The sequence below is a fragment of the Psammomys obesus genome, unplaced genomic scaffold (genome assembly GCF_907164565.1).
Source record: "Psammomys obesus unplaced genomic scaffold, mPsaObe1.curated_primary_1811, whole genome shotgun sequence".
Taxonomy (NCBI): domain Eukaryota; kingdom Metazoa; phylum Chordata; class Mammalia; order Rodentia; family Muridae; genus Psammomys; species Psammomys obesus.
Window position 1 is genome coordinate 12,128,862 of NW_026588752.1, and position 26,811 is coordinate 12,155,672.

Consider the following 26,811-nt stretch of genomic DNA (forward strand, 5'->3'; position numbering starts at 1 on the left):
AATCCCCAAAATAATGGAGGTAAGATCATATAAGAAGAAAATTTCAAATCATAGCCACACTACTGAGTGAAAGGCCAACTAATGCTTCTCCGCTACAGGTGAGTCGGGTTTTAAACCCTTTATTCAGTCCCCTTTCTTCTCTAGGATAGTTTATTCTAAAATCACACATCCATTCGCCAAAAATTTGTCTAGTCAGCATAGATCCTGTCTTTGGATTGATTCAATAGAGTAGGTATAAACCTTCAGTATTCTTTCTCTCTAGAGAAAGAAAGAAAAACATGATGATGATACTGATGTCCTTTCAGGTTTAACTGATGGAGGCCTTCTCTCACTTTTGGTCTCTAGAATGGCCTAACTCTGTAGACATGAGTATTCTCTCCTCTAGTAAGATTTAACATGAATCAGTATCTCAATTCAAGTTTGGGCATCATGTTCTCGCTGAGTTCTTGTTCCCTAACTCCCTAAAGACCTGTAGGTGGCTCAGTGAGGGAATGTCAGTTTCAGGGTCCCTGGTGGTAAATGGATAACTCAGTGTGAAGAAGCAGCTGAAGAAAGACAGTGGAGAGACTATAAGGAAACAGAAGGTAGGATTCAGAAAGCAGATACAGATGGGAAGCTCTCAAGTAATGATAGAAAACCATTTCTAACACCTACCTCCTAGGGGAGATAGAGGATGGGAATGGTTACCAAGGAGACAGATAGATGGAGGAGAGGGTGCTGGACACAAACTTCCCCCCAGTAGTAGAAGAAGGCAGTCAAGGCCAGACTCTAGGTCTTGTGAAGGAAGGCCTAAGCTCTTGCCTCCAGCTCTCTGAGCAGACTCCGCATCTGGTCAGATCCGAGGAAGTGCAGGTGATGGGGTCTGCTTCCTGGGATATAACTACCTCTGACAGTGGGCAGTGGATGGATCTGGGGAATCCATCAGACCATCACCAGCACAAATGATTAGTCTCTGTGAAGAGAAGTAAACATATCAGAATAGAAGGAGTGGCAGGGGTGGTGGTGGTGGTGGTGGTGGTGGGTATGCTCTGCAAGAACATGGGAAGAATGGATCCTCCCCCTTCCTCTAAAAGATCAAGTAATGCTGGTCACAATGAGTAAACCTGTCACAGGATGCCAAATAAGCTAGCTGATTGGGAAGATCGTTGACACATTCATTCAGCAGTCATAAAGGGTTGTTTACACCTGTAGGAACTGAGCATTCTCAAATTGATTCAGCATATCTCTCTGTATGCTTGACATTTTAAGAAAAGATGTTGGAAGCAATGGATTAGGCAGGGTCACTGTCCTCAAGAACCTAGTAGTAGTCTGGACTATCAAGGATTCCTGGAGGAATTAACAGACAAGTTGAATCTGGGCCAGAGGTAGAAGACAGAAGAGCAAGGAAGGGAGGGAGAGACACAGAGAGACAGAGACAGACATAGAGAGCTGCAAGCATGAATGAGCTGGCAGATGAGCTGGTAGAGCAGGGCCCATTATGAACTGCATCTTGGATTCTTGGATCTTCAGGATAGAAGATGGATTGGCAGAGCCAAAGCAATTAAACAACGAAGTAAGACAATAGAGTAAAATAAGTGGGAGCCAAAGAGAACAACATCCACACCTGAATCTAGGGTCCAGATTCCTACAGGAGGACCACAGACTAGAAGGGGCCAGCTGCAAGAACTCCAGACAGGAGTGGGCACTGAGTAGCTGTGTGCTGTGAGACAGAGGACATGCTTCCAGGCCTCCTGCTTTCTCACAACCCTGCCACCTTTTCAGCTAGCAACATCACTGTGTCTGTCTTCCTATGACAAAAGAGCTCCTTCCTCCCAGCCAACCAACTGGAGTTTATGCGGAAGTGGTACCAATCTCTTCTTGTCTTCTCTGGTGAGAATAGTGATTATGGGACCAGTCCAAACCAGTTCACACCTTGGATCCTTACCGGAAAGCTGGAAATTTTATGACATCTTCCCTTGGATCTTGTCTTTCTTGAAGCCCCTTTCAATCGTTTCCTTAAATTCTTTGTGCTGCCCAAGGCTTTATTCAAGCATTTGTTTTCATGATCCTGATGAGCTACTGTTATTTTATATTGTTTGCAACCAGAAAAACCTCATCTGGCTATAGTGGCCTGGTAAAGAGACAGAACATGGGAGGGAGAGGCCTGAAGTGGGTTTTCTTGGGGGATGGGGAGGTTGGTTTGCTTTAAAGACTGGAAAAGAAAGGGGAAATTTTTAAAAAGTTGGCTAAAGACGCTTTTGTGGAACTCTGAAAAATCATACCACAGAGTGAAAAGTTATCTTTGGCATATGGGCATAGAAAATTCTACCCAATAGCCTGACCTCCTAATGACTTACCCAGACTTCTTCAGTGGGGCTGGCTAATTCTTCCACGAGGAGACTGACACATTGCGGAGAAACCTCAGAGTTAGGCAGAGGTGGGAACCGAGCCCTGGTTCTTGTTGGTCCACAAGCTCTCACTAAATTAGCTGGGTAACTTTGCAGAGATGCCCACCTCCCTGAGACTCAGTTTCCTCCTTAGAAAAAGACAAGAGCCACATTACACTTGAGATTCTGAGCTTATATTCCGAGAAAGTTTTAAGTGAAGACCAGAAGAGGTTAACTGGAAAAGCAGAGTCAGCAAACTTGCAGTTAATCTCCAAGAAGGGTTAAGCCACACTTTTATCTTTGCCAGAGAAACCCTTTCCCCTGAGAAGACACATGTGGACCCAGACATGGCTAGAAAACAGTGCGTTCAGAACTCCCAGACTAGGTGTTTAGGTATTTTAGATTCTTTCTTTCTTTCTTTCTTTCTTTCTTTCTTTCTTTCTTTCTTTCTTTCTTTCTTTCTTCCTTCCTTCCTTTCTTTCTCCTTCCTTCCTTCCTTCCTTCCTTCCTTCCTTCCTTCTTTCTTTCTTTCTTTCTTTCTTTCTTTCTTTCTTTCTTTCTTTCTTTTTTTTTCCAGACAGAGTTTCTCTGTGTAGCCTTTGCTGTCCTGGACTTGATTTGTAGACCAAAGCCTCATACTCATGGAGATCCGCCTGCGTCTGCCTTTTTTAGAGCTGGTATTAAAGGTGTGTGCCACCATGCCCAGCTGATTAGGTGATTTCTAAGGTTGTCTCTGCCCAAGTACTTCAGGTCTCGTGTGTCCTGATTTTCTGTGTACCCTGATTTTCTGTGTGCCCCTGTCTGTTTCCCTTGTCCCATCGTTAAAGATGACTGGCTGATGCCGAAGAACACCTGGTATCTGTGGTCTGTTTTAGGGGGTTTCTCCCAGGAAGTAGCACATCTGAATGCCTCTGAAGTCATCTAAAGGTCTAGTGGGCTCACAAACCCTTCAGCAGCTTAAATAGAAACACTCAGGCTTCCCGCTGTGCTCCGAGCACCCGCCCAGGCCCAGCAGCAGGGCTGCAAAACATGCTTTAGCATGCATGCATTTCAGAAAGCAAAGGCAACTCTACTTTTTGCTGCTCCAGACAGTCTGAGATGCTTTTGTGCCCTTGGGTCCTTGCCTGGTTCTCTCATCTGCCTCAGTGCTGGTACTAAATTGGTTCAAGGTTTGTAGGAAACCTTCAGAGGAAGGAGCGAAAGGCATGTTTGGAGTTCTTAAATGCTGAAGTCACCCTGGGAAGCAGAGTCTAGCTCCTTTCTGGCCACCAGAGGGCGATGGCAGCGGCAGCTGGGCAGAAAACAGTTCCCAAGAATAACAGCAGAAAACTGAACCTTATGTGTTTATGAATGGTGCTGGGGTTGGTGTGTGTGTGTGTGTGTGTGTGTGTGTGTGTGTGTGTGTGTGTGTGTGGTGTGGCAACTGGATGCCTGGAGCTAAGACTCTGAAAATCTGCTAGATATAATAAATAAAATTTGCACCTCTGCTATATATTTACAGTATGTAGTCAAGTAGCTGAACGTTTTCTTGAAAGAAAATAAAGAAGTAAGAATAGTATTCATATAAACGAAAAGAGAATTCTCAGGCACACAGTTGCCAGTGGTATGTTAGCATACATGTTCTCTGTGTATGTGACTGCATAGTGTGTGTGTGTGTGTGTGTGTGTAAGCAAGGCTCTTTCAGACCTTTCTAGTATGAGGAGACCTCAAGGAAGTCTGGGCAATACTTCCTCCTGTTCCTGCCCCTTCCCTTCAAACAAACAAACAAAATCATTCCTACAAGTATTTATGGAGCCTCTAACGTCGTCCTTCCCTACCGGCATCTGGAAAAGCTCAGACCAGCCAATTTAGAGCAGCACTGGCAGAATGAAGGCAAGGCTTGGGGGCTGAGGGGGTGGGAGGGAGAAGGAGTGGGTGCCTTGCTGGCTAAGGCACTGTTTTGCTAAATCACTTTTCTTTTCTTTGATGTGCCAAAGAGGTTGGACTGTGACACCTTGATTTAGAGAAACGAAGGCCCACAGGTGACATGATTACATGATTGCCCTGGAGGAGGAGTCCACCTAGACAGGAAGCAGATGCTCAAGACCCTGAAGTAACGGTGTCAACACAGCGGTCCAAGTTCTGCCTTTACTACTCTCAGTAACAGAACAGGTAATCCTGGGCAAAGCTGAACTGGAGTTTTCCTTCTAGGATTTGCCAACGGTAGCCTTCAGCACAGGAACAGACTGGTGTGAGACGGAGAGAGAGACAGACAGACAGAGACGGAGATTGTGTGATTATGGAGTGTGTTCTCACACATAAGTCCTCTAGGAAGTAGCTGTTGATCTTAGCTGTGAATACTGGAATTTCTAGACGGAGTGGGGACTAAGTTTCCACAGATAAACGTGCCAGGGTAGAGCATGTCTAGTAGCTGTATGACCTCGGCTAAGCACTTCATTTAGCTCAACTTTGGCTTTTTAACTTTAAAAACGAGGCTCGCTTTCTGATGTTGGGACTGAGTACCCAGTTCAGTGCCAGAATTAAAAAAAAAAAAAAAAAAAAAAAAAAAAAAAGCCACAGGTTTATCAGTCCCTGGCTCCCAAGAATGGATGAATTTCAATGTTTCCTTCCTGGGGCCTGGCTGGCGAAGTCCCTTTCCTTCCCAGTTGGGTTCTTCTAGCTCCCCTGCCGCCTCCTCCCTCCAGGATCTTGGTTGCTCCAGCAAAGTTCCCAACTTAGTCGACGTGACGCTCAGCGCAGCCAATGGGAGGCAGAGCTGGTGTTTTGGGAGGGGGACGGGAGGGCCGGGCCCCGCGTCTCCGGTGTCTGCCCTGCTCAGTGAATGGAGAGAGCGAGCGCAGGCCAGCTCTCCCGGCCACCCCGTGCCCCTGCCGCGGCCGTGCTCCGGAGCCCAGCCCCGAGCCGGACTTCACGGGGCACCGTGCTCCCGGGCGCTCAGTCCAGGACCCAGACCGAGCCCGCACCTCTGCCGGCGACCCGGAGAGACCCGAGGGCGCTTGGTACCTGGGCGCCGTGAGTGATGCGCAGCGGGGCAGCGCCAGCCCCACGGATGGAGCTGCTGCCGCCGCCGCCCGGCGCGCCCTGTTCCGCCCGCGCCCCGTGCGCCTGAGCGCCGCGCCCGCCCCTCCTCCGCGCCAACTCCGCCGCCCGCCCCCCAGGCCGCCCGCGCGCCTCCTCGGGCTTCTCGAGTCCCGTCGCGCCAGGCAGCCTCCTCTGGGCGCGGGCGCTTGCACACCATGGCCCCCGGGCGGACCTGGGCCGGCGCCGCCGTGCGCGCCCGCCTGGCGCTGGCCTTGGCGCTGGCGAGCGTCCTGAGCGGACCCCCCGCTGCCGCCTGCCCCACCAAGTGTACCTGCTCCGCCGCTAGCGTGGACTGCCACGGGCTGGGCCTGCGCGCCGTTCCCCGGGGCATTCCCCGCAACGCAGAGCGCCTGTGAGTACCCACCCCGCCCGCGCAGGCCACCCACCCCGTTCCTCCACTGTCGCCCTCAGGGCGCCAGGTCCTTCCCTCCTCTCCCGCGCGCTGGGGGACGACCTCTGTACTCCCCTCCGCCTTCAGATGCACTCGCTAAGTTGGGGGTGGCGTGGCTTTGGGCAGGTGTGGAGAGAAGTGTCCGAGATCCCCCTCGGTGGGGACCTGGTAGTGTGTTGTGGTTGAGGGCTCCAGGAGCTCATCCGCTGACAGCCCAGAAGAAAGCTGGCAGAAGGCAAGCAAGGAGAGAGGGAGGGAGAGAGCATAGTGGTCTCCAGGTTTGGGGTTGGGTGTGAGGGGATCCATGGTCCTTGCTTCTTAAAGAGGGGGCGACGAGGGAGCAAGCTAGACGAAGATGGAAGATGGGGAGTCTCTATTGCACAGACCTGAGAGAGCCCTCCTCCCCCCCTAAAAATAACTGTGACCCGCTTGGAGATCAGAACGGGCCAGCTTCTGTTTGACTGTCCTTGCAAGGAAAGTTGCGTGTGTACGTGAAGGTCTTAACTTCTGAAGAACCAGACGGATTTCGAGTGGGTGCTCTCAATACCCTCCCTGCCTGGAGCGCAGCGTTGGGGATGCCAAGTTGCAGCCCGGGTGAATTTTTTATGGCTGGGTTATAAATGCCTCCCCAAACGGGCCGGAGAATGGAAATGCTGACAGCCCTTTAAATGAGACCTAGCGCTATAATCTTACAAACCACACTCAGCCTCGGATCCTGGGGTTGGCAGCTAGCGGAGAGGCTCTTGGAGAGTGGGGTGGATTGACCCTCGTTTTAACCCCAATTGTGCAACCAAATATTTACTTTTCTTATGTCAGCGTTTTGGAAAGATTTATCATTTTGATCCTCAAGACCAAATTCAAAGTTTGGACTCCGGGGGTGGGCTCCCTTTAGTCCACAGTTGGGGGCGGGGCGAGGGAGCTTGGAGCCATGGTGGAGGGAGCTAGGAATGGGTGAGGGTTTGCCCTAGTCAGAATTCCGCCCATTGCACTGCCCAGTTGCTCTCTTCCCAGCCTGCCTTAGGGGTAGGCACAAGGGTCTTCCTCAGGCAGTCCTGCCTACTTCAGGTTAGGAGAGACTAGGAAAGCTGAGTTGCCCTAGCTGGCCGCCCGTTATCACCTCACCTCCTCTCTTCTCTTCCCTTTCCTCTTCGTGGCTGTCTAGGCAGAGGCTTCCTAGACATGCCTCTCATATCCCGGTGTTTTCTTTTGTTTGTTGTTTTCAAAGTGCTGGCTCTGAATCATCATTAACACCAGAAAACTGGGATCAGAAATGCAAACTGACCTGCCCAAGAAAACAGGGCAAATAGGCGACCAGAAGAGGGCTGGAACCCAGGCGGCCACACCTTCACTGAGGTTTTGTATTAGACCCGATTTGTGCAAATCTCATTTAAATGGTATTTTTAGGTATGTTTAAAGCAAGTTCCCCTACTTCTCACAGAATGCTACAGCTGAGTTAGTGAGATGGTAAAGCGTGCTTATGTTTAGTAGGTGTCTCCCTGGAGGCATTTTGTGTATACCTGGGACTTCCTTGAACCTCCCAGCAGTCCTATTCCTTACATAGGCAATACTCATTACTTTGCCTTGTTCCATCTTGTCATGTATTCATGGTCACGTAAGCAGTTGAGGCTTCTGAGCTCAAGACTTCAACTGCTCTGCAGACTCCTTGGAACCAGAGTCACTTTGGGCCAAGATCTCTGAACAAACTGTCCTGGGAGGGTCTGGCGGGGCGTGGGTCTTGGAATAGGACCCATTTGCCTCTGCTTTTGTTGAATGCCATCATTCATTTTGCTTTAGCATCAGCTTTCTCACTTGGGGTCATGAAACTATTTCCCATAGTCAGAGTCACGCTGTCAGTCCAGGAAGGTCAGGAGAGTAGACCCCTGTTCTGCCTACTCTAGTGGGAAGCTTTCAAAACCTGTAGTCAGTGTGCCAGCAGCCACTTCTCCTGGAGACCCTGGGAACTTAGTACTTTCTTCTGTTCTGGAGCTGGAGACAATAGATAAAGACCTGAATCCAGGCAATCCTGGGGGTTGGGGGGCCTTGCTACAGGCATGGTCACCACCAGGCATGGTGAAAGAAGGCTCTGCTCTGACATGTCTGTGGTTATCTGGCGCAGCTTTGGTCACTGGTAAGGCTTTGGCTTTAAGTGACAGAGCTGCCAAGGCTGAGCCCTCACCTCCTTTCTAGGACTGGAGCTAGCCAGTTAAGAGCAAGCAGGGTCAGGGCCACGTCAGGTTTAAACACAGCCCACCAACAGCCTGTCAGCACCCATCCCGTCTGTCAGACTCAGACGGAACGTTATAGTACTATTCACACACATCATGCTAAGGATTTCAAATTTGTCACCCCTCTCCCCTCCATTCAGTAAACATTGCTTGAAGTGTCTAAAGCATTCCTGTCCATAAAATCACTGCATACACAAGGGAAACCTAGCACTTCAGCTTTAAGGATGTGGGCAAGGGTCCAAAGTGGGAACCTTTTTTGATGAACTCTTTAAATCCTCCAGGGGTCCTTTAGTTATGGGACACTGATTTTTATCAGCCAGAGTCATTAGATGCTCATGACCTTCCAACAGTCTGGTTTCTGATCCCAGACTGTTGGTGAAATTGTGTTTTAAAACAAAGAAGCAGTGCTTTTCCCCATTCTCCATTTCTGTTTCAGTCTTCCAGAAAGCCTTTTGTGAAGGCTCTCTCTCTCTCTCTCTCTCTCTCTCTCTCTCTCTCTCTCTAGTGTGTGTGTGTGTGTGTGTGTGTTTCCCCTACATGACATTAAGGGCAGCCTGACTGGGAAGGATGTAGTCCCCATTTGGACTTGGCTTCAGACTAGGAATGGGGTCTGAATTGTTCATCATTAAGTCACTATCAGAGTTGGGGATTGTCTGTGTTCCAAGTTCTTCCCCATAATGTCAGCACATCACCCAGAAAAGGAAACCCTCTGTCTTTTATAAACTACTGACAATTTTTCCCCTCCTAGAGGAGGAGGTGACACCCACAAGTAAGCTAAATAAACGGAGGGGAGAATTCGGTGTCATTTATTATCCAAGCAGCAAAGACAGAGGCCCGGGGAGGAGAGGAAGTGAATGGCGGCGCTTGAGACAAAACATTTACCAGGGAGTGCAGGGTAAACAGATGTTGCGTTTGCCCTTCTGAGTACAAAAGGAACCCACAGATGTAATTCTTCTCCGACCACAGCCTCAGCCTGGATGAAAATGAGGCCTCATGTGGGGCCCCTTCTCCCAGTCCTGCCCTGAGGCAGGCGGAGGCCCACCTCTAACCCACAGCTAGGTGGTGGCGGTGGGAGCAAGAGTGGACATCTTTGCTTTTTCCACTTGGCTCCAGAACATGCTGGAAACTGCTGTATTTAAATAAACATTTCCTGTTTGCGAAGGAGAGCGGGCGAGAGTCTGAAACGTGAGAATGTGGTAACTTAATTTTCCCCATCACTCCAGATGACAGCAAGCTTTGCCGGTGGTTGGGTCCAATAAAAACCGACACCGTGTCATAGGCTTTCCCTCACTTGACCACAGAGGTCCAGAGGTCAAGTGGGAGACTTTCCAAGATGTTCAACAGCCAGGCCCAGCATTTTGGTGTCCCAGCCCTCAGGGCCAGCTCAGAGGACCAGGGACAATCTGGCAGGTTATGAGGCCTCTCTGGACCAACCCTGGTGATGAAACCTTTCAGAGAAGCACAAGGCTGACCTGGATCACCTACCCAGCAGGGAGGATGCCTTCCTCCAGTGTACTATACAACTTTGAACAGATCGTTGTACCTCTCTGGGTTTCCTCGTCTTAAAAGTAGGGTTCTAGTGTACTCCTTTTTGCTTTTCCTTACATAATCTGCAGTTCACTGGGGAGCTGTTGTAATACCCTTCCTCTGTGCCTAGGCCATCGTCATGTGAAAGGCTTATGAGCCTGAGAAACACAAAGGCAAGATTGGCTGTTACAGATTTGCATTTTGATGGGCGGCTGAGGGCTACCTCCTAGTAACCCATTACATGAGATACTGCTACCTAAAATTTGAATTTCATGAACTAGAAGTGTTGCCTTCCTAGAGCTCCCCCAAGACTCTTACTGCACGATCCACTCTGTAGTCTGGTTGCCAGGCATTGCTTAGCAACATTGCAACATTCCTACTGTGCACACGCCAGTAGGATGAGCCAGAGAGCCTGACTACTTCTGCCACAGGACTTTCTAATCAGGAACTCATCAGTGGCATCCTGAGCTCTCTGTGGTTTTTGATTGCTGCTCTTCTGGCATTAATTGATGTGTATTTGTAGGGTCATTATTAAGTTTTGTTTTTTGCCAGTCATCTGGGTTTTCCCTTATGCTCTCCAACCCCATTACCGTTGTTGTTCTGTTTTTCTGTAGTTCTATTGTCTGAATTCGCAACCCCCACCCCCTCCACACCACATCCGGAAAAGTGAAAATGAAGGGTGGGCGAGGACCAAAGAATTTTTTGCCTAAATTGATGAGCAAGAAGGCTTTAGAGCACTCCACAGTGCTTTGGGCTCTGGCGGCTTTGGACCTGAACCTTGGGTTTGGAGTCCTGTTCTGTGGCATGCATGGTCGCCCCTGCGCTTCTGCTGATGCTTTGCCGCTCTGGACTGCTGCGTGTTTAATCCCTTTTGTACTTCACTTCCACACCTGTCACGCAGGGATGCGGGGATGATAGTCACGTCACACGGGGATGTTGTGAACGCAGCCCGAGGCAATCACATAATGTGCTCTGCACGGCGCCTGCCATATTGTTCACTCATTATCATGGCTGTGATTGTTTATCCAACTGCAATTTATCCAGCTGTAAAGTATGTATAATACCCGTTCCCTTTTGGAAGGATTAAAGAGATCATGTCCAGGAAGTACTTAACACTACCTGGCACATAGGAGCCCTCCACAAACTTGTAATGTTATGGCTGCATTTCTGTTTGCTCATCTCGGTCTCTGTCCAGCTGGATGGCTTAAGATGTTCACTCTAAATTTTGTTCCAACACAAAGCCCCGTGGAGGCAGGCTCATCGCCGCCTGCACGCGGGCTGCAGGCTGTGCCCGACACACTCTTGCTTGATCTCCTCTTTGCTTCTGTCTCTCCATCCTGCCCTAGCAGCTGAGCCCAGGTTGGCCTCTGTTTCAGACAGAAGGAATTATGGTTGGGGTGGTTTCTATCTTTTTCGTTGGCATACTGCTCTGTGCTTTGTTTAAATAAAGAATGTATTTTATTTCTTTATTTAGAGGAGGGGTAGGTTGGAGCTTCATGGGGGAATTCTTGGTCCTGACTTTCTGTGTTCAATGTCCTTCCATCTTTCTCTAAACACCCCTTTTTTTCTGATTCCTGGTGTCTGCCTCCCATACTGCTTTTACTTGAAAACAGCTGTATTTACTAGCACATGTCACTCTCACTGTGTAAGATGGTTTTAACCATTTATTTTTCTTAAGAAATGCTGAGAAAAAAAAAAAAGAAAATCAAAGTGGGGAGGACCCACACAGAGATCACATTGGTTCTGAAAGAGATGGGTGCAGAGATGCTCCGTGGCTCTCCCTGATTCACCATGGATGTCAGCCTTGCTCAGGCAGAGGCTCATGGCAGGCACCTTCTGCTCTGTGTCCTGCAGACTACAACTGTCTTTTGTAACTGCTGCTGCTGGCTGCCAGACTGCCAGAAGGCTATATATATATATATATATATATATATATATATATATATATATATATATCCCCCATCCTGTGGTCTTCATGGTTTTACTGGTGTTTACCATGTTTGATATAGTGGTTCCCCAGGAAGAAATGACCAAGGGGTATGATTGAAAATCTTCAAAACTGGGCAGATTGGAGGTGGGAAAGCTGATGGGTAAAGATGTGAACTCCAGAAGCAGGCAAAGCTAGGTCTTGATTCTGTCACTTGCAAGCTAGATGACACCAGTTTTCTGGGTTACAAAATGGGAATATTATTCTCCTTCCCTCCCTTTCTCTCTCCTCTCTTCTCCTTTCATCTCCCTCTCTCTCCACCTCCCTCTCCGTTTCTCTTTACCTCCCTGTCTCTCTGTTTCTGTCTCTCTCTCTTGAGATAGTGTCTCACTGTGTAACCCTGGCTGGCCTGAAACTCATTAGGTAGACAAAACTAGCCTCCAATGTACAGAGATCCTCCTGCCTCTGTCTACTGAGTGCTGGGATTAAATGCATGCACAGCCAGGCTCTGCTTTAGTACCCCTTTCTTTAGTAGGCACTGGGAGTATTAGATTAACTCACAACCATGTCCTGGAATATGGCACAACCCATCATAACATTTCCTGTCGTTATTATTTCTGTGATTCTTGCAGACTCTACTCCTTTATGCTCACTGGAAGCCTGCTCTGGAAAAAGTAATGATTGGGAAGGTTGCAAGAGGTCCCCTGTTCAAGTTCCCACACAACTCTCATCAGCCTAGCACAGGGGAAAACCAACCCACATCCCTGGCTTGCATCTATCTTGTGATGAGGAACTCAGGTCTCCATAAGCTAAGGCTAGCAAGACCTTTTTCTTCCTGAGGGGTTGAGCTTAGCTCCCACAGATTGCTGTTATACAGGGGTGATGATTAGGGCCATCTTTGGCCTAAATGACAGGTTTTCACACTACGAATTGCTGTTGTGTTTTTCACCAGTTACTTGGGCTCCTGTTTTTCTTCTTTGTGATTACTCAAAGGGTTTTGTATGTGGCTTTGGCACAGGCCCTGCACCCATCCCTGGCTCTTTGGGGATTTTCATTGGCTGTATAAGTTGAATATCTGTTGTTCAAAATGCTTGGGAATCAAAAGTGGTTCTCATTTTTGAAAATTTTCAGGTTTTGAGATATTTGCATATACATCCAGAGAGAAGAGAGGGTGACACAGAGAAGAAGAGAGAGGAGAGGGAGAGATAGCTAGATTGATGATAGATCGATGGATAGATAGATAGATAGATAGATAGATAGATAGATAGATAGATAGATAGACAGATAGTTTTAGAGATGGGATGCAGCTATAACCACCAAGTACATTTGTGTCTTATATACTCATTGCACACAATATGTTCATAAAGTCTTGGCTGGAGTTTTTCACTTGGAGGGTTGAATCATGTCTTTGCTTAGAAAGTTTTGAATTTTGATACGTTTGGATTTTGGGTTTCAGATTAGGGAGACTTTCAGCACCCTAATTATTACCACAATTGCTTTCCACCAGTGGGTTTTTTTGTTTTTGCTGTGGCTGTTATTTATTTGACTTTTGACAATATCCCATGCAGTCCAGCTGCTCTTGAACTTGTGATCCTTCTGCCTCTGTTGTTAGGATTACAAGATTACAAGCATGAGCCACCAGGCCGAGCTCCATCAGTGCATTTGTGTATATGTATGTATGCCTGTATGTAAGTGTGGGTGGGGACACACGTGTGCATTTGCATATGGAGGCCAGAGGTTGATATCATTTGTCCCCAGTCTCTCCTTTTTTGAGGAAGCAGGGTTTCACTGACTCTAGAGCTCACTCATCAGGGCTAGACTGGCTTGCCAGCAAGCTCCAAGGTTTCTCTTGTCTCCTTCTCTGCAGGTTGCGATGACAGGCTTTTTATGTGAGACATAGTGGTCTGAATTCAGGCCTCATATGTGCATAGAAATGAGCTTTCTCCCTAGATCTTTGGTGGATTTTAAAGCTCTAGAAGGTTTATTCTGATCAGGCTTATTTTCTGCTTCCCTTTTATGTCCCCAGCCTTTTCTGATGTTTTCTTGTCACTAGCTATCCAGATTTGGTAGTTGACCCATGACTCTTGTTTTTAAGAGATAGGGTTTCTCCATGTAGCTCAAAGCAGACACAGACTCACTCAAATCCTCCTGCCTCAGCTTCCTGAGCGCTGGGATTGTAGACAGGCACTTTAATGTCCAACTTCTTGATTGTGTATTATCCTAATAAAATTTTGACAAGTGATTTCATTTCACTAGGTTTTCAGGAACATTTTCTCTTTTGAGTTTTTTCTTTGGAAATCAATCTCTTGGTTTACCCTCTCCCCTCCTATTCTTTATTTCTCTGGCACTTCAGTGAGCATGCCCATGGATCTGACTTGTCTTTATAGTTAGTGGAAGCATTGTCAGCTGTTTGAAGGTCTTTTAACAGGTCTATTGTTTGCATACCTAAGTGCAGGTGCTCTTGGAGTCCAGAGAGGGCATCTGATCCCTTAGGGCTGGATTTACAGGTGGTCATGAGCCACCTTAATTGGATGTTGGGAACCAAACTCAAGTCATATGCAAGAGCAGAATGTACTCTTGATCCCTGGTTCTACTCCCTAGCCCTTTGAGAAGTGTCTACGTTGTAGGATTACATGCATGGCCTGTTCTTTTTGTCTAAGGTGGATAAAATCACCGACATCTACAGGGTGTGATAGCATGCACCTATAATTCCATCATTTGGGAGGTAAAGGCAGGAGCATTGTGAGTTTAAGGCCAGCCTTAGATACAAACTTCAAAACCAGTCTATTAAAAAAAATAGTTACCCCCCCAATCAAAGTTGAGATTTTTATTTCCCTATAATAGTTTCCAACTAATGTTTTATTCAGTTTGCTGAATTTCCACTAAGTTCACGAATTAGTTATTGTTGCTGCCACCAAGTGCCTGAGAAAATTATCTTTAGGAAATAAAATTAACTTGGCTCATGATTTCAGAGGGGCCAGGACAGCATGGGGAGAAACGCATGGTGGAGCCTCTCATATCATGGTGGACACCAAACACAGAGAGGGAATACAGGAAGGGAGCAGAATAAGACATAGATAGCCCCAGTGACCTACTTACTCCAGCTGGACCCCTCCCATTGAGGTGCCCAGAACCTCTCAATATAGTGCCACCAGCTGGGAACCAGCTTTTCAGTACAGATGCCTTTAGAGAACACTGATAGAAGAACCATGACACTCCTGGTTTCTCAAGGAACCTTCTGCCATGACTTTAGCTTTATCCCCTTCCTATTAGGATGGTACCAGAACTTCTACCAGTATGGGATGTGAGGTGTGTGTGTGTGTGTCTCTGTGTGTGTGTGTGTGTGTAATTATTATGGAGGAGATATCAAGGAGAACCGTGGCCTCTATCTAGGTTCTCCAACTTCTGTAAGTAACCAATAATCCTTAGAACAAGAGCTACTACTATTGAGCCCCAGCCCATACTTTACTTGCATGAACTAATTTACCATTGTAACAATTCACCGAGGTAGGTAGTAATGCTGTCCCCACTTCACAAATGAGAAAACTACATTTGGGAGTAACATCCCCAGTTAGGAGCAAAAGAAGCAGTGTGATCAGGGGCTGAGTATAACCAGTGGCCATGCTGTTTCTTCCCCAATCCTGAAAGTTGTCTTCCTGGCCTGCAACTGTTTTGAAAAATAACTAGGAGGAAGATGGGGAGGAGGAAGAAGTGGAGGTGGCAGTGGTGGCAGCAGTAGCATCAAACCTGCTCCACGGAGCACATTTTGATGCATAGCCTGATCTGGGTGTCTGGTGGGAGAGCCATCATGTCCAGTTTGGAGGAGAATGTGACACTTGAATGACAGCTTGAAAGATAAATAGGGTTCCCTTGCTCTGAATGGGAGAGAGGTACAGAGTCACTGAGGTTCACAGTTAGATGGGCCTGAGCCCACTGTAGTATGAGTGGAGCTCTTCCTCGGGAATTTTTATCTGTTAGGGATCTTAGCCCAGAAGATATCAATCAAATCTTAGGAAGAACATCAATATAGTATTTGTCAATACAACTATAAAATTCCCAGAGAGTGAGAAGGTCAGTTTATGACTTAAAAAAAAAAAAGTCTGGATTCCATTTTTTCATTGCTATAGCACACATGTGAGGCTGGTGATGTATAAAGAAAAGATACAAATTGAGCACAAAGCTTTGGAAGCTCAAAGTCAAAACAACACATTTCTATCTAATGTGAGGGCCCAGGAGGCTGAGTCACATTGTGGTGAGTATCAGTGTGATTGAGGACATGTGTAAAAGGGAGTGATCACATCATGAAGCAAGAAACCAAAGCATGGAGAGGTCATGATTACTTTTTTTTTTGTAATAGTTTGTTTTCATGGAAACTAACTAGGTGCCATGAGATCTACGTCAGTGTCATCCAAGGACAGTACTCAAGGACCTCACTGATTTGCAGTTTGCCCCACAATGTTAAAGTCCCCTCCTGTTACATCCCAGCATCGCCACACTCAGAAGTAGGCCTCTAACCCATGAGCCTTTGCACTCAGACCACATCTACATGACAGTAGGGTTATACAACTCCAGAAAGGGTCTGAAGAACTTCATTAACTAGTATTTTTGTGCTCAATTATTGGATTTTAGTACAGTTTGCATTCCTTCCCAGTACTTTCTGTTTTTTTTTTTTTTTTTTTTTTTTTTAAGTGCATTTATTTGTTTGGGGTGAGTGTGAGTGAGAAGACAACCTAGGGGAGTTGGTTCTCTTCTTTCACTCTGTGGATTCCAGGGATCGAACTTGGGGTCTCAGGCCAGGCAACAGGGGCCTTTTTGCACTGATCTGTCCTGCCGGCCTGCAACTTACTTTTTACTTTCTTCTAGCTGTGCTCCCTGGGCGGTGCCCATTGGCATGGGGTCTAGTCAGAACAGCATGTACATGAGGTCCATCCTGGCTGGGGTAGAGAGTGACTTCATTTGTTGAAGCCTCATCCCTGCTTATGTGGGCTCAGGCTCCTCTTCCTTCATCTGAGACATCAGCCTAGATTTCTAACTCTTGGTTCTTCCTACACTTTGGCAGCAGTGTGTCTTATGGTTCCTGAAAGTCTGCCAACACATTTCACCACCCAGGTTGTCTCCCATTAAAATTTTTCAGCTGATGAGCTCCTATCTGCTACTAGAAATACCCAGTCCATGCTCTTCTGACCTCTAGAATGAGTGTATGCCCTTACTCAGCTCTGTCTACAGGGCACGGAGTCTGTCAGATCTGTTGTCTATGTTTTCACCATGGAGTTTCACCCCACAAGCCTGACCGGCTCCTGGTCCTGCCTTAACCTTTCTAGTTTGGCTTCTTGTCCTCTGCTGCCCATCCTCTGCTGTAATACTGCTGTCAAAGATCCAGGTCCCGAGGTTAGGTTTCAGGAGGTTCTTTGTGGTTTGTCCCTTCACAGGAGACTGAAGGTTTGCAATGAACTTGAGGCTGTGTTCTGGAAAGAACCTTGAACTTCTTCTGCATGGCCCAATGAAGGCCTTGATCACGTCCACAATAGTTTGTAGGGTTCTGCAGAGCTGCACTCTATAAGGATGGATTATTAGGGTATTTTCCTGGGTCACCTTCACCCTAAGCAGGGAATGGGACAGAACAATCTGTCATTGAGGATCACAACAATGACGGTTCCAGTGGAAAGCTGTCATCTGAAATACACTGGAGCATTCCTGGACTATCTAACACTCACATGATTTTTTTTTTTTGCTCCTTTTCTGTTTAGCTCTGCAATATGGGTAGAAATCACTCCACATAAGGGGCTCTTCTATGTGATACTAACGGCAGGGAGTACAGTTTAGATGTAACACTAAAAAAGTAGAAAGATCTAGGTTGGATCATTGTTTCAGTACCAACTTTCAGGTGTGCTTTCTGCTTCCCCGTCACCTCATCAGTAGCCTGGGGAATGGTAGGGACAGCACTTATCTAATGGGGTCAATACAAGAGCAAGGTGAGCCCAGATCAGTGCAAATGCCTCTTACGTTCAGAGCTACGTGAATGTATTTATGTATTTATATGTCCACCCACATTATCTGTCTTGAACCAGCACATCCTGTATCTCGGTGGTTCTCAACCTTCCCTAATGCTGAGACCCTTTAATATAGCTACTCAGGTTGTGGTTACCCCATAAAATTATTTTTGTTGCTACTTCAAAACTGAAATTTTGCTACAGTTATGAATTGTAATGTAAATATCTGTGTTTTCCAATGGTCTTAGGCAACCTCTGTGGAAAAAAAAAAGTCATTTGACCCCCCTGAGAAGGATCACGACCCACAGGTTGAGAACCACTGCTGCACCTAGGAAGGTGATGGAATCTACCTCAGATTCTTTGCTCAGTAGGAAACTCAGAGGGCTTAAACACTTTCCTTGGAGTCGCCAGTGTCTTCCAGATCAACTACAGATCCTTTTTCACTTTCACGAAAGACATCTTTCATAAATGCAAATTGTCTTCCCACCATCCATCATCTGGGTGAGCACAGAGAACTTTCAGCCTTACAAGTGGTAGCTAAGTGGTGGTGTTCAAGACAATAGGACTGAATAAGGGAATGCATCAGATTAGTTCTTCTCGCCACTGTTATCAGATACCTGACCTTGGTTCGCAGTTTTGGAGAGTTCACTTTATCATGGTATTTCTGGTCCTGTGCTGAGGCAGAACGTCATGGAAGCAAGAACATGTCAGAGAGGAGGCTGTTCATCTGAAGATGGGCAGGGAGAGAGGAAGGCGCCTGGAATAGTATTCCCGGTGAGGACTAGACCTTAATGACTACTTCCTCCAGCTGAAACTCGCCCCCTACAGTTTCCAGAAGCTATCAGAATAGCACCACTAGCTGGAGCCAAGGCCTCAGCCCACCGGCCTTTTGTGGGGTACTTCATATTGAAACTGTGATGTAGATGATGGGTAAAGCCATTTGAGGGGTCATTTAACATAAGGTAATTAGACCATTCTCTCAGGGCACCTTAACATCGTATGAAAATTGCTCTACACGAACGGAAAGGCTCCATGCTAGTCGAGTGGATGGACTTATGGAATGGGAGACATGCCTTGAGCCATGAAAGATATTGCACAAAGTCTTCACGAATCACTGGTGAATGCAAGCGCCACTCCTTTCTGTTGGTGTCTATGAAATGCAGAAAATCCCACACATTATAAAAAAAACAAAAACCAGGGCACGTGGAATTTAGAAAGGGTGATGGGGTAAGTATTAATCTAAGGACAATCCCACCTGATAAAGTATTAAAAATTGTCTCTGCAAGATTGTCTCTGCAGCTCGCTGGCAAACAGCACAGGTTCTGCATTTTATTAGCACTAACTGCATAGAACACTGACCTTATTTGAGAGGTATTTTCATAAACACTGACACACAGCACAGTTCCCATTTGAGGCCATGAGCAGATACAATCCTCCCCCACACTCCTGCTGGAACTTAACCACTGGACAGTTTCCCAGAGGTGACAATTCTGTTTTTTTTTCCCCCTGAGGTTTTTCTAAGCAACGGGAGATTTCCCTAGGGAAGGTAAGAGATTGAGCTTTGGACTGGAATGGGTTCTTTGGGCAGGTTGGTTAAGAGCTAGATAGGTCAAGGGAAAGGCAGCGCTACAGGGGACAGGAGTTGAGAACCTGTATGTAGAAACAGAGTTTCTTTTTGGAGTCTCTGCTTGTGCACCTGGCTTGTGTCGGAGGGCTGTTCTCTGGAGTGCTTATCAGTTCTTTTAGGATGAAAGAGTATGACCAGGTATTGGCTGCACAGGCCTCCATCCTAGCACTTGGGAGGCGGGGACAAGGGGATCTTGAATTCCAGGCTAGTCTGGGCCACATAGTGAGAACCTGTCTCAAAATAAGTAAATAAATAACAGTTTTTTCCTTAAAAATCAGAACGTATGACTCGTGGTTTGTAATAGCTGTGAGCAGCAAGCCCACCCTATCTTCTGCTTCTTCGTTTCCTTTCCATCTTATACCAGCTTACATGCTCTGAATTTCTGACAGAGACTCCTCCCTACTCCTTTCCTTCCTCAATGGGGAGATTTTTAAGCTTTGGGGACATCTTAGGATTATCTACTCCCTACCAAACTCAATCCACCTTGAAGGATATGTCTTAGAGAGGTTAACAGAAGGATATAGGGTTATTCTTGGAATCTGCCAACACAAGACATTTCCCCCTGTTTTCATATCAGCATTTAGGCTTTAGGGAAGATCACCCAGAACCACAAGAAACCTACTGCCGTCTGGGAAGCTGGGGGCAACAGTAGAAGAACCAAACCTATTCCAGAAAATAAAGACTGGTCCAGAACCAGTGGGAGAAGCCCACATGGAAGCATGGGCTCGTTATATAGTGTGGCTATCAGCATTAAAGCCCTAGCTGGCTTAGGGTCTAGACAAGGAAGATCCTAGATGAGAAAACAGTCAAGAGAAGAAACAGTAGAGATAAAGCCCAAAGCAGGCATCCAAAATGGGAAGGTCAGTTGCTCTGTGGAAATGCTCACCGATTCTTGTCCCCCAATAGGCAAGCTCAGCTCATTACTTCTACCTCAAGGCAATAACCAATCTGGTTTGGTTTGGTTGAGATGTCCATCTTATTCCTTTCTGAAAGTTCCACCAAGCTTCTCCCTGCTCTGTGCCCTGCTGGTACATTCTAGGAATGCTGCAAAGATCTAAGTCTTGTTAGGGTTCTTTCCCAACTAGAGATGTGCGCTGATTGGAATCACATTCAGACAGGAAGCCCTCTTCCTGCCTGTAAAACAAGAAATATCCACCAAGAAGACTACACTACGGTTTTCTTTGTGTGTAGGTAAAGAACCAGGAGGCCGTTTTGCAAAACAGCATTTCCCGAGCAGAGCAGGGCTGATAGTTTCTTCTGCCAAACTGAAGCTGTGTGTAGTTGTGTGATGGGGTGACAGCTTTGTCAAGAGAGGGGTGTTTGGGAGAGGTGGATCTGCACAATTTTTAGCAACAGCAGAAATGATGGAGTAGAAAGAATGCTTGCCTGGGAATGTAGAGACCTAGCTGTGCCTCTGAGACACTGTGTGACCTCGGGTGAGTCACTTCACCTCTCTGGGCCTCAGTTTTAAAAGTGATGAGGGAGGTAGACTGGATGGACTCCAACGATTCTTCCAGCCCTATGCATCTTTGCTTCTGAGGGCTGTGAGTTGGGATTAAGATCTGAGCCAATATCCAATGGACCCCTGGGACTTTATAGAGGCAAGAGAGAGGCCAGGACAGCTGCTTCAGGGAGTGGCTGGTCCTTGATTAAGGCTCAAATAATTAGCTCAGCTCCACAGTAAGCTTTCTGAAATTAAGAAAGAAAAAGATGTTTCAAAAATAGCCGTTGATGTTGCTTCAAACTGATTGGCTAGGGGTTTTGTAGGTTTTTATACACAGGCATCATTTTCCTTCCTCTGTGGCATAGCGGTTCCAAGCACTGATGCTGGAGTTAGTGTGACCCTGGTCTGAATGCTCTCACTAGCTAAGCGTTCTTGAACATGCGCTTTACCACTGACCCACTCCACTGTGCTGTTAGAAGTCCAAGTGAGGTAGCCCATGTCCAGCCATTTAAGAAGCCAACCAAGTGAGTACATGAAGAGTAACTATTTTGTTGCACTTTGAGAGCCTCGGTAGGGATGGCTCTTCTGTGATCTGTACTTCAGCTTGAGGTTCTGGAATGGCTGGAGAAGGCTTGGAAGGTGGTCCTCAATTCCCCTGAACCTATTTCCTCATCTTCACAGGGACAGAAGGAGTAGAATGGGGCTGACCATTGAAAACTCATATCTATACCTCAGCTGGAATAACAGGCTGGACTCAACTCCAACTAATGTCCAAAGTGACTTGAGTTTCCACCCAGTGTGATGACTTAGGAAAAGGCTCATTTCTTACCTAGAGGCTTGGGGATCGAGAAGGGAAGTACAGCAACTCAGAAGTTGGATGCTTGCCTGGGACCTGTGAGGACATCACACCAGGTTCAGGCATTCATAACTTCTAGAATTCAGGGGATGGTTTTTGTGGTTGTTGTTTTGTCTGGCCACAGGAACTAGTCTAGATACAACGGCAAGGCCATCTCTCCGAGGAAGAAATCTCTCCATAGCATCTATGTTTAAAAACCTCTACAGTTGTATATTAATAACCATTACTGGAACTGTTTGTTCTAAGGGATCCAATCTCTTAACTAGATTAAATGTTTCTTGAGGGTAGGAGCTATTCATTTCTCTGTAGAATGCCTGTGAGAATAGGTCAAAGCCAATACAGGCTTTAAAAATCGAATTAGCTTGCATAGGCAGCAGGTATGATGGAAAAGACCCCAGGCTTTCGAGGCAAAGCAATCTGAATTCAAAATGTGCCCTTCAGCAAATTACCTATCTTTCTCATCAAAACAGATAAATAATGAATGAGTACAGTCATACCTATTGAAAGACTTAGCGCTAACGTAAGGGAAATACCCAAGCATAGCTGATGCTCTAACTTTTGGGTTGCTGGGTCCATGGCACTGTGGCATGTACACAAACATTCAGATAACCTGGATCCAAGTCTCTAGACTTCCATGTGGTTGGAAACACAGACTCCTTCATCTCTTAGAGTCACAGGATTCTCATCTGTGGCATAGATCTCTCAGGAATCCAGCTCATCACTGACATACACTCAGGACTTAATGCATACTACCTGTAAACTGAGTACCTGGGGCAACTTGTTTGTGTATTGATTTGTCCACAGAGTATGTGCAAGGAACAGCCAGTAGTCTCATTGATCAAGTCCCTGGCTACTGGGGACTATGGATGGATCTGGGATGATGTCCTCACAGGATGGAAAACAAGCCCTTGAAAGGATTCTGCGCTCCTCCAAGATAGTGCTCTATTTTAACATGCCTGCGACTGACTTTTAATGGTTCCCCGTGCCACTTGTCTCTGTAGGTTTTCTGGTCGCTGCCAGTTGTCTCACCATTTTTGCAGAAATCCATGTGTCTCCTTTGCAAATATTCCTGTGCCTTATGACTATGTCACCGCAAGAAAACATGCAACATGGTGACTCTAACCTGATTTTTGTGTGTGTGTGTGTCATGCCCCCCTGGCTAGGTTGAAACTCTGTGTAGACTGGGTTGGCCTTGAATTCACAGAGATCTGCCTGCCTCTCCTTCCTGAGTGGAGTACTGGGATTATAAGCACATGCCACTGTGCCAGTCAGGGCTAGGCACTTCTCTTAGGAAAGATTGTCCATGAAGCCCTCCATTTCTTCCACTAGATCTCCCAAGAGCTCAGATATTTCCCCCTTTTTTCCTTCTAGTCTAGATAATCTGATTTTTTTTTTTAAATAAACTTGTCTTTAGAAAAAAAATCCGGTAACACAATGTTTTTCAAATGATCTTGAGGTCATTCATGGCAGCCTTACAGAAATACTGTTTCTGCAGAGTGAGCATCTCCAGCTACTGGCTTAGATGTCAAGAGCATTTGGATTTTGTTGATCATTATGATTTTTTAATGCCTGTGTCTTCCTGCTTTTACGAGTCATTGCACCTCCTTGGTATAGTCAACATGTACTGGGTTTTGCCTTTTCAGGGTCCATTCATTCAGTCTTCCTGGCAGCAATTGAGACGTACCAATTGAGACGTCATCGTTTATACCAGTGGTTCCCATCCTTCCTAATCCTGAGAGCCTTTAATACAGTTGCTCATGTGGTGGTCACCCCCCCCACCATAACATTATTTTGTTGCTACTTCATAACTGCAACTTTGCTGTTGTTGTGAATCATAATGTAAATATCTGATATGCAGGGTATCTGATGTGTGTCCCCTGGGATGAGAACCCATTTCCACCCATTGGGTACTGTGTCAGGGCTCTGTAAGGAGATGCCTTCCACTCTCCTAATCTAGGAATTAGCTCTTGACTCACATCGGGGTTGACTGAAGTCAACTAGAACTGGAATTGTGACCAGAGGCACAGAAAGACCGAACACAGTGGCTCTCCATTTTGTCTGTGCACTTGCAGAGCATAGGATGTGCTGGCCCTCTAGTCTCCAGACCTGTTCTTAAAATCTTCAGTAAGTCCACAAATCTCCGGTAGCCTTCAAGAGAATTCCCCCACTCTCAGTTTCACTGAATTGTAACCAAGAAAGTTAGCTTACTTCTGAGTGGGAGTGGTGTGATTCTCTGTGGCCTTTGGAGGAGGCAGGCCTCCATTCTAACCACAGGCTTGTGGTTCACCAGTTGGGTGCCCTTGGGCAAGTTCATTTTTCCCTAAGGATGCCACATCCTTGTATAATAACAGCAGTGAGTCCTGAAGCCTGACTCTCAGACTTTGAAATTACCTGGGGAGATATAAACTTACCAATGCCTGAGTTCTATCCCCTGAGATCCTGATTTAGCGATTTGGGGGTGCATTCAGGATGTTGGTATTTTATAAAGCTCACAGGAAGTGTTTTAGAAAATTGATGCAGACAAAGTCTTTAGATTATAGGAAAGAACAAATAGATAAGTTAAATGCTCCGTGTAACGTAAGGCTTGACAAAAGTCACCCTGCTTTCCTTAGTAAGATAAACATGAATAACATGCTTTTGGTTCTGGCACTGTTTCTTTGTTTGAAGTGTAGTCATAGCGATGCATGACAGCCAATCTGCAATATGACCTTGCTTATTTATCCCATTTGAGGTGAAGGGCACTTGTGAATGTAGCCAGAATCATAGAACACACAAAAATGTGATTATTTTTACATCCATGGAGGAAAACTAATGCTTTGTGAGAACCTTCTATGGAGTAACTGCTTTAATGGATGGACTAAATTGATTTATAATTACCATGGCAACAGCAAAATGGAATGATGTCTTCTTGAGGGACATGGACCAGGACTAAGGAGGATTCTGTTTCACTTTGGCCCTGCAACTTGCTGAGCGACCTTGGCTCCCTCAAGCAGTTCATCTCTCAAATCCTCAGTTTCCCCAGAGCCCATTTTCCAGTCTGAGAAAGCTTCAACTGAGTTTTTAAGGAAGTGTGGTGATATGGCTGTAGTTATGACAATGGTTAGATAGAATGAAAGTAGGACCTCGGGCGTGACCCAGGGGTGAATTAGAGATGCTGTTTGCCCATCAGCCGGCCTTCCTGTAGTCCATGCAGTCTCCTCTATCTTCATAAAATCCTTTAAGAAAAGAAGATGTTGCAGGGTGATAAGTATGGATCCATTTGCATTTTTCTACTTGTAGACATCCAGTTAGACCAGCACCATTTGTTGAAGATGTTGTCTTTTTCCCATTGTATGGTTTGGCCTCTTTGTCAAAAATCAGGTGTTCATAAGTGTGTGGGTTTATTGCTGGGTCTTCAATTTTATTCCATTGACCCACCAGCCTGTTTCTATGCCAGTACCATGCAGTTTTTATTTCCGTTGCTCTATCGTACAGCTTGAGACCAGGGATGGAGATACCTCCAGAAGATCTTTTATTGTAGAGGGTTGTTTTAGCTATTCTAGCTATTTTAGCTAAGCTGAGAGTTTTTCTTTCAAGGTCTGTAAAGAATTGTGTTGTTGATTTGATGGGAATTGCATCAAACCTGAAGATTGCTTTTGGTAAGATAGCCATTTTCATTATGTTAACCCTGCCAAGCCATGAGCACGGGAGATCTTTCCATCTTCTGATATCTTCTTCCGTTTCTTTCTTCAGAAACTGGAAGTTCTTTTCATACAAGCCTTTGATTTGCTTGGTTAGAGTTACACTCAGATCCAGCTATACTACTCCTAGGCATATATCCAAAAGATGCTCAAGTATACAACAAGGACATTTGCTCAACCATGTTCGTAGCAGCTTTGTTCATAATAGCCAGAATCTGGAAACAACCCAGATGTCTCTCAACTGAGGAATGGATACAGAAATTGTGGTACATTTACACAATGGAATACTACTCAGCAATTAAAAACAAGAAAATCATGAAATTTGCAGGCAAATGGTGAGAACTAGAAAAGATCATCCTGAGTGATGTATCCTAGAAGCAGAAAGACACACATGGTATATACTCACTTTTAAGTGGATATTAGACATATAATATAGGATAAGCATACTAAAATCTCTATACCTAAAGAAGCTAAGCAAGAAGGAAGACCCTGGGTGAGATGCTCAATATGCATTCAGAAAGGCAAATGGGATAGACCCTTGGAAGAGGGTGAAAACAAGGAACAAGACAGGAGCCTACCACAGAGGGACTCTGAAAGACTCTACCCAGCAGGGTATTAAAGGAGATGCTGAGACTCATAACCAAACTTTGGGCAGAGTACAGGGAATGTTATGAAAGAAGAGGGTGATAGAAAGACATGGAGGGGACTGGAGCTCCACAAGGAGAGCAACAAAACCAAAAAATCTGGGGTACAGGGGTCTTTTCTGAGACTGATACTCCAACCAAGGACCATTCATGTAGAAAACCTAGAACCCCTGCACAGATGTAGCCCATGGCAGCTCAATCTCCAAATGGGCACCCTAGTAATGGGAACAGGGGCAGTCTCTGACATGAACTTAGTGGCTGGCTGTTTGATCACCTTCCCCCTGAGGTGGGGGCAGCCTAACCAGGCCACAGAGGAAGACAATGCATCCAGTTCTGATGAGACCTGATAGGCTAGGGTCAGATGGAAGGGGTGGAGGACATTTCCTGTCAGTGGAATAGGGAAGGGGCAAGGGAGGAGATGAGGGAGGGGCTACAGCTGGGATACAAAGTGAATAAATTGTAATAAATAAAAAAAAATTAAAAAAGAAAAAGTTGCATAGAAAACTTGATCCAACCCAGTGCTTTTCTGTTTTAGTCCTCTTGACATGTTCGGTTTGGTTTTGTTGCTATTATTGAATGGGGCTGCACTGCACAATTATAAATTATTTGCCAACATCCAAGACCTTTACCTATTAGATCTCAGTAGAACTCATGCTTTGCCACAAGAGAAAAGCATTCCCAGACATTGTCAAGTGTCCCTTGAGGTAAAAGAAAGTCCCCTCTAGGGAAAAAAATTGTCTAGCTCCATCTTAATGAAGCGTGCTTTATTTGTAAAGCAGCAGGCATGGTGAATGCACAATAGTTAATATCTGTGGTGTCCCCAGAGGCTCTCACATCTGTCCATGGCCCAGACAGCTGTTGGGAATCCCCATGTCCATTGTCACAGATGGGGTTTTGTGCTTGTACAGTTATGGTAATAATAACTCTGGCTGCCATTTATTGAGTGTTTACTATGTGCTATGCGCATGGCTGAGTGTTTTATATGTTTCATTGTCTCCATTAATTAATGGCATTGACACAGCTTGCAGATCGTCGGCTGGAAGGCCAGATTCA

The 26,811-nt window shown here is 46.0% G+C and overlaps 1 protein-coding gene across 1 annotated transcript in view; it reads left to right on the plus strand.

Moving 5' to 3' along the window:
• Nucleotides 1–5,602: 5,602 nt before the first annotated feature.
• Slit3 (slit guidance ligand 3) overlaps nt 5,603–26,811 on the plus strand; it is a 591,521-nt gene continuing 570,312 nt past the window's right edge. Inside the window, exon 1 of the mRNA XM_055604618.1 lies at nt 5,603–5,799. Coding sequence (XP_055460593.1) covers nt 5,603–5,799 — 197 coding nt within the window. The remainder of the gene's footprint in view (nt 5,800–26,811) is intronic.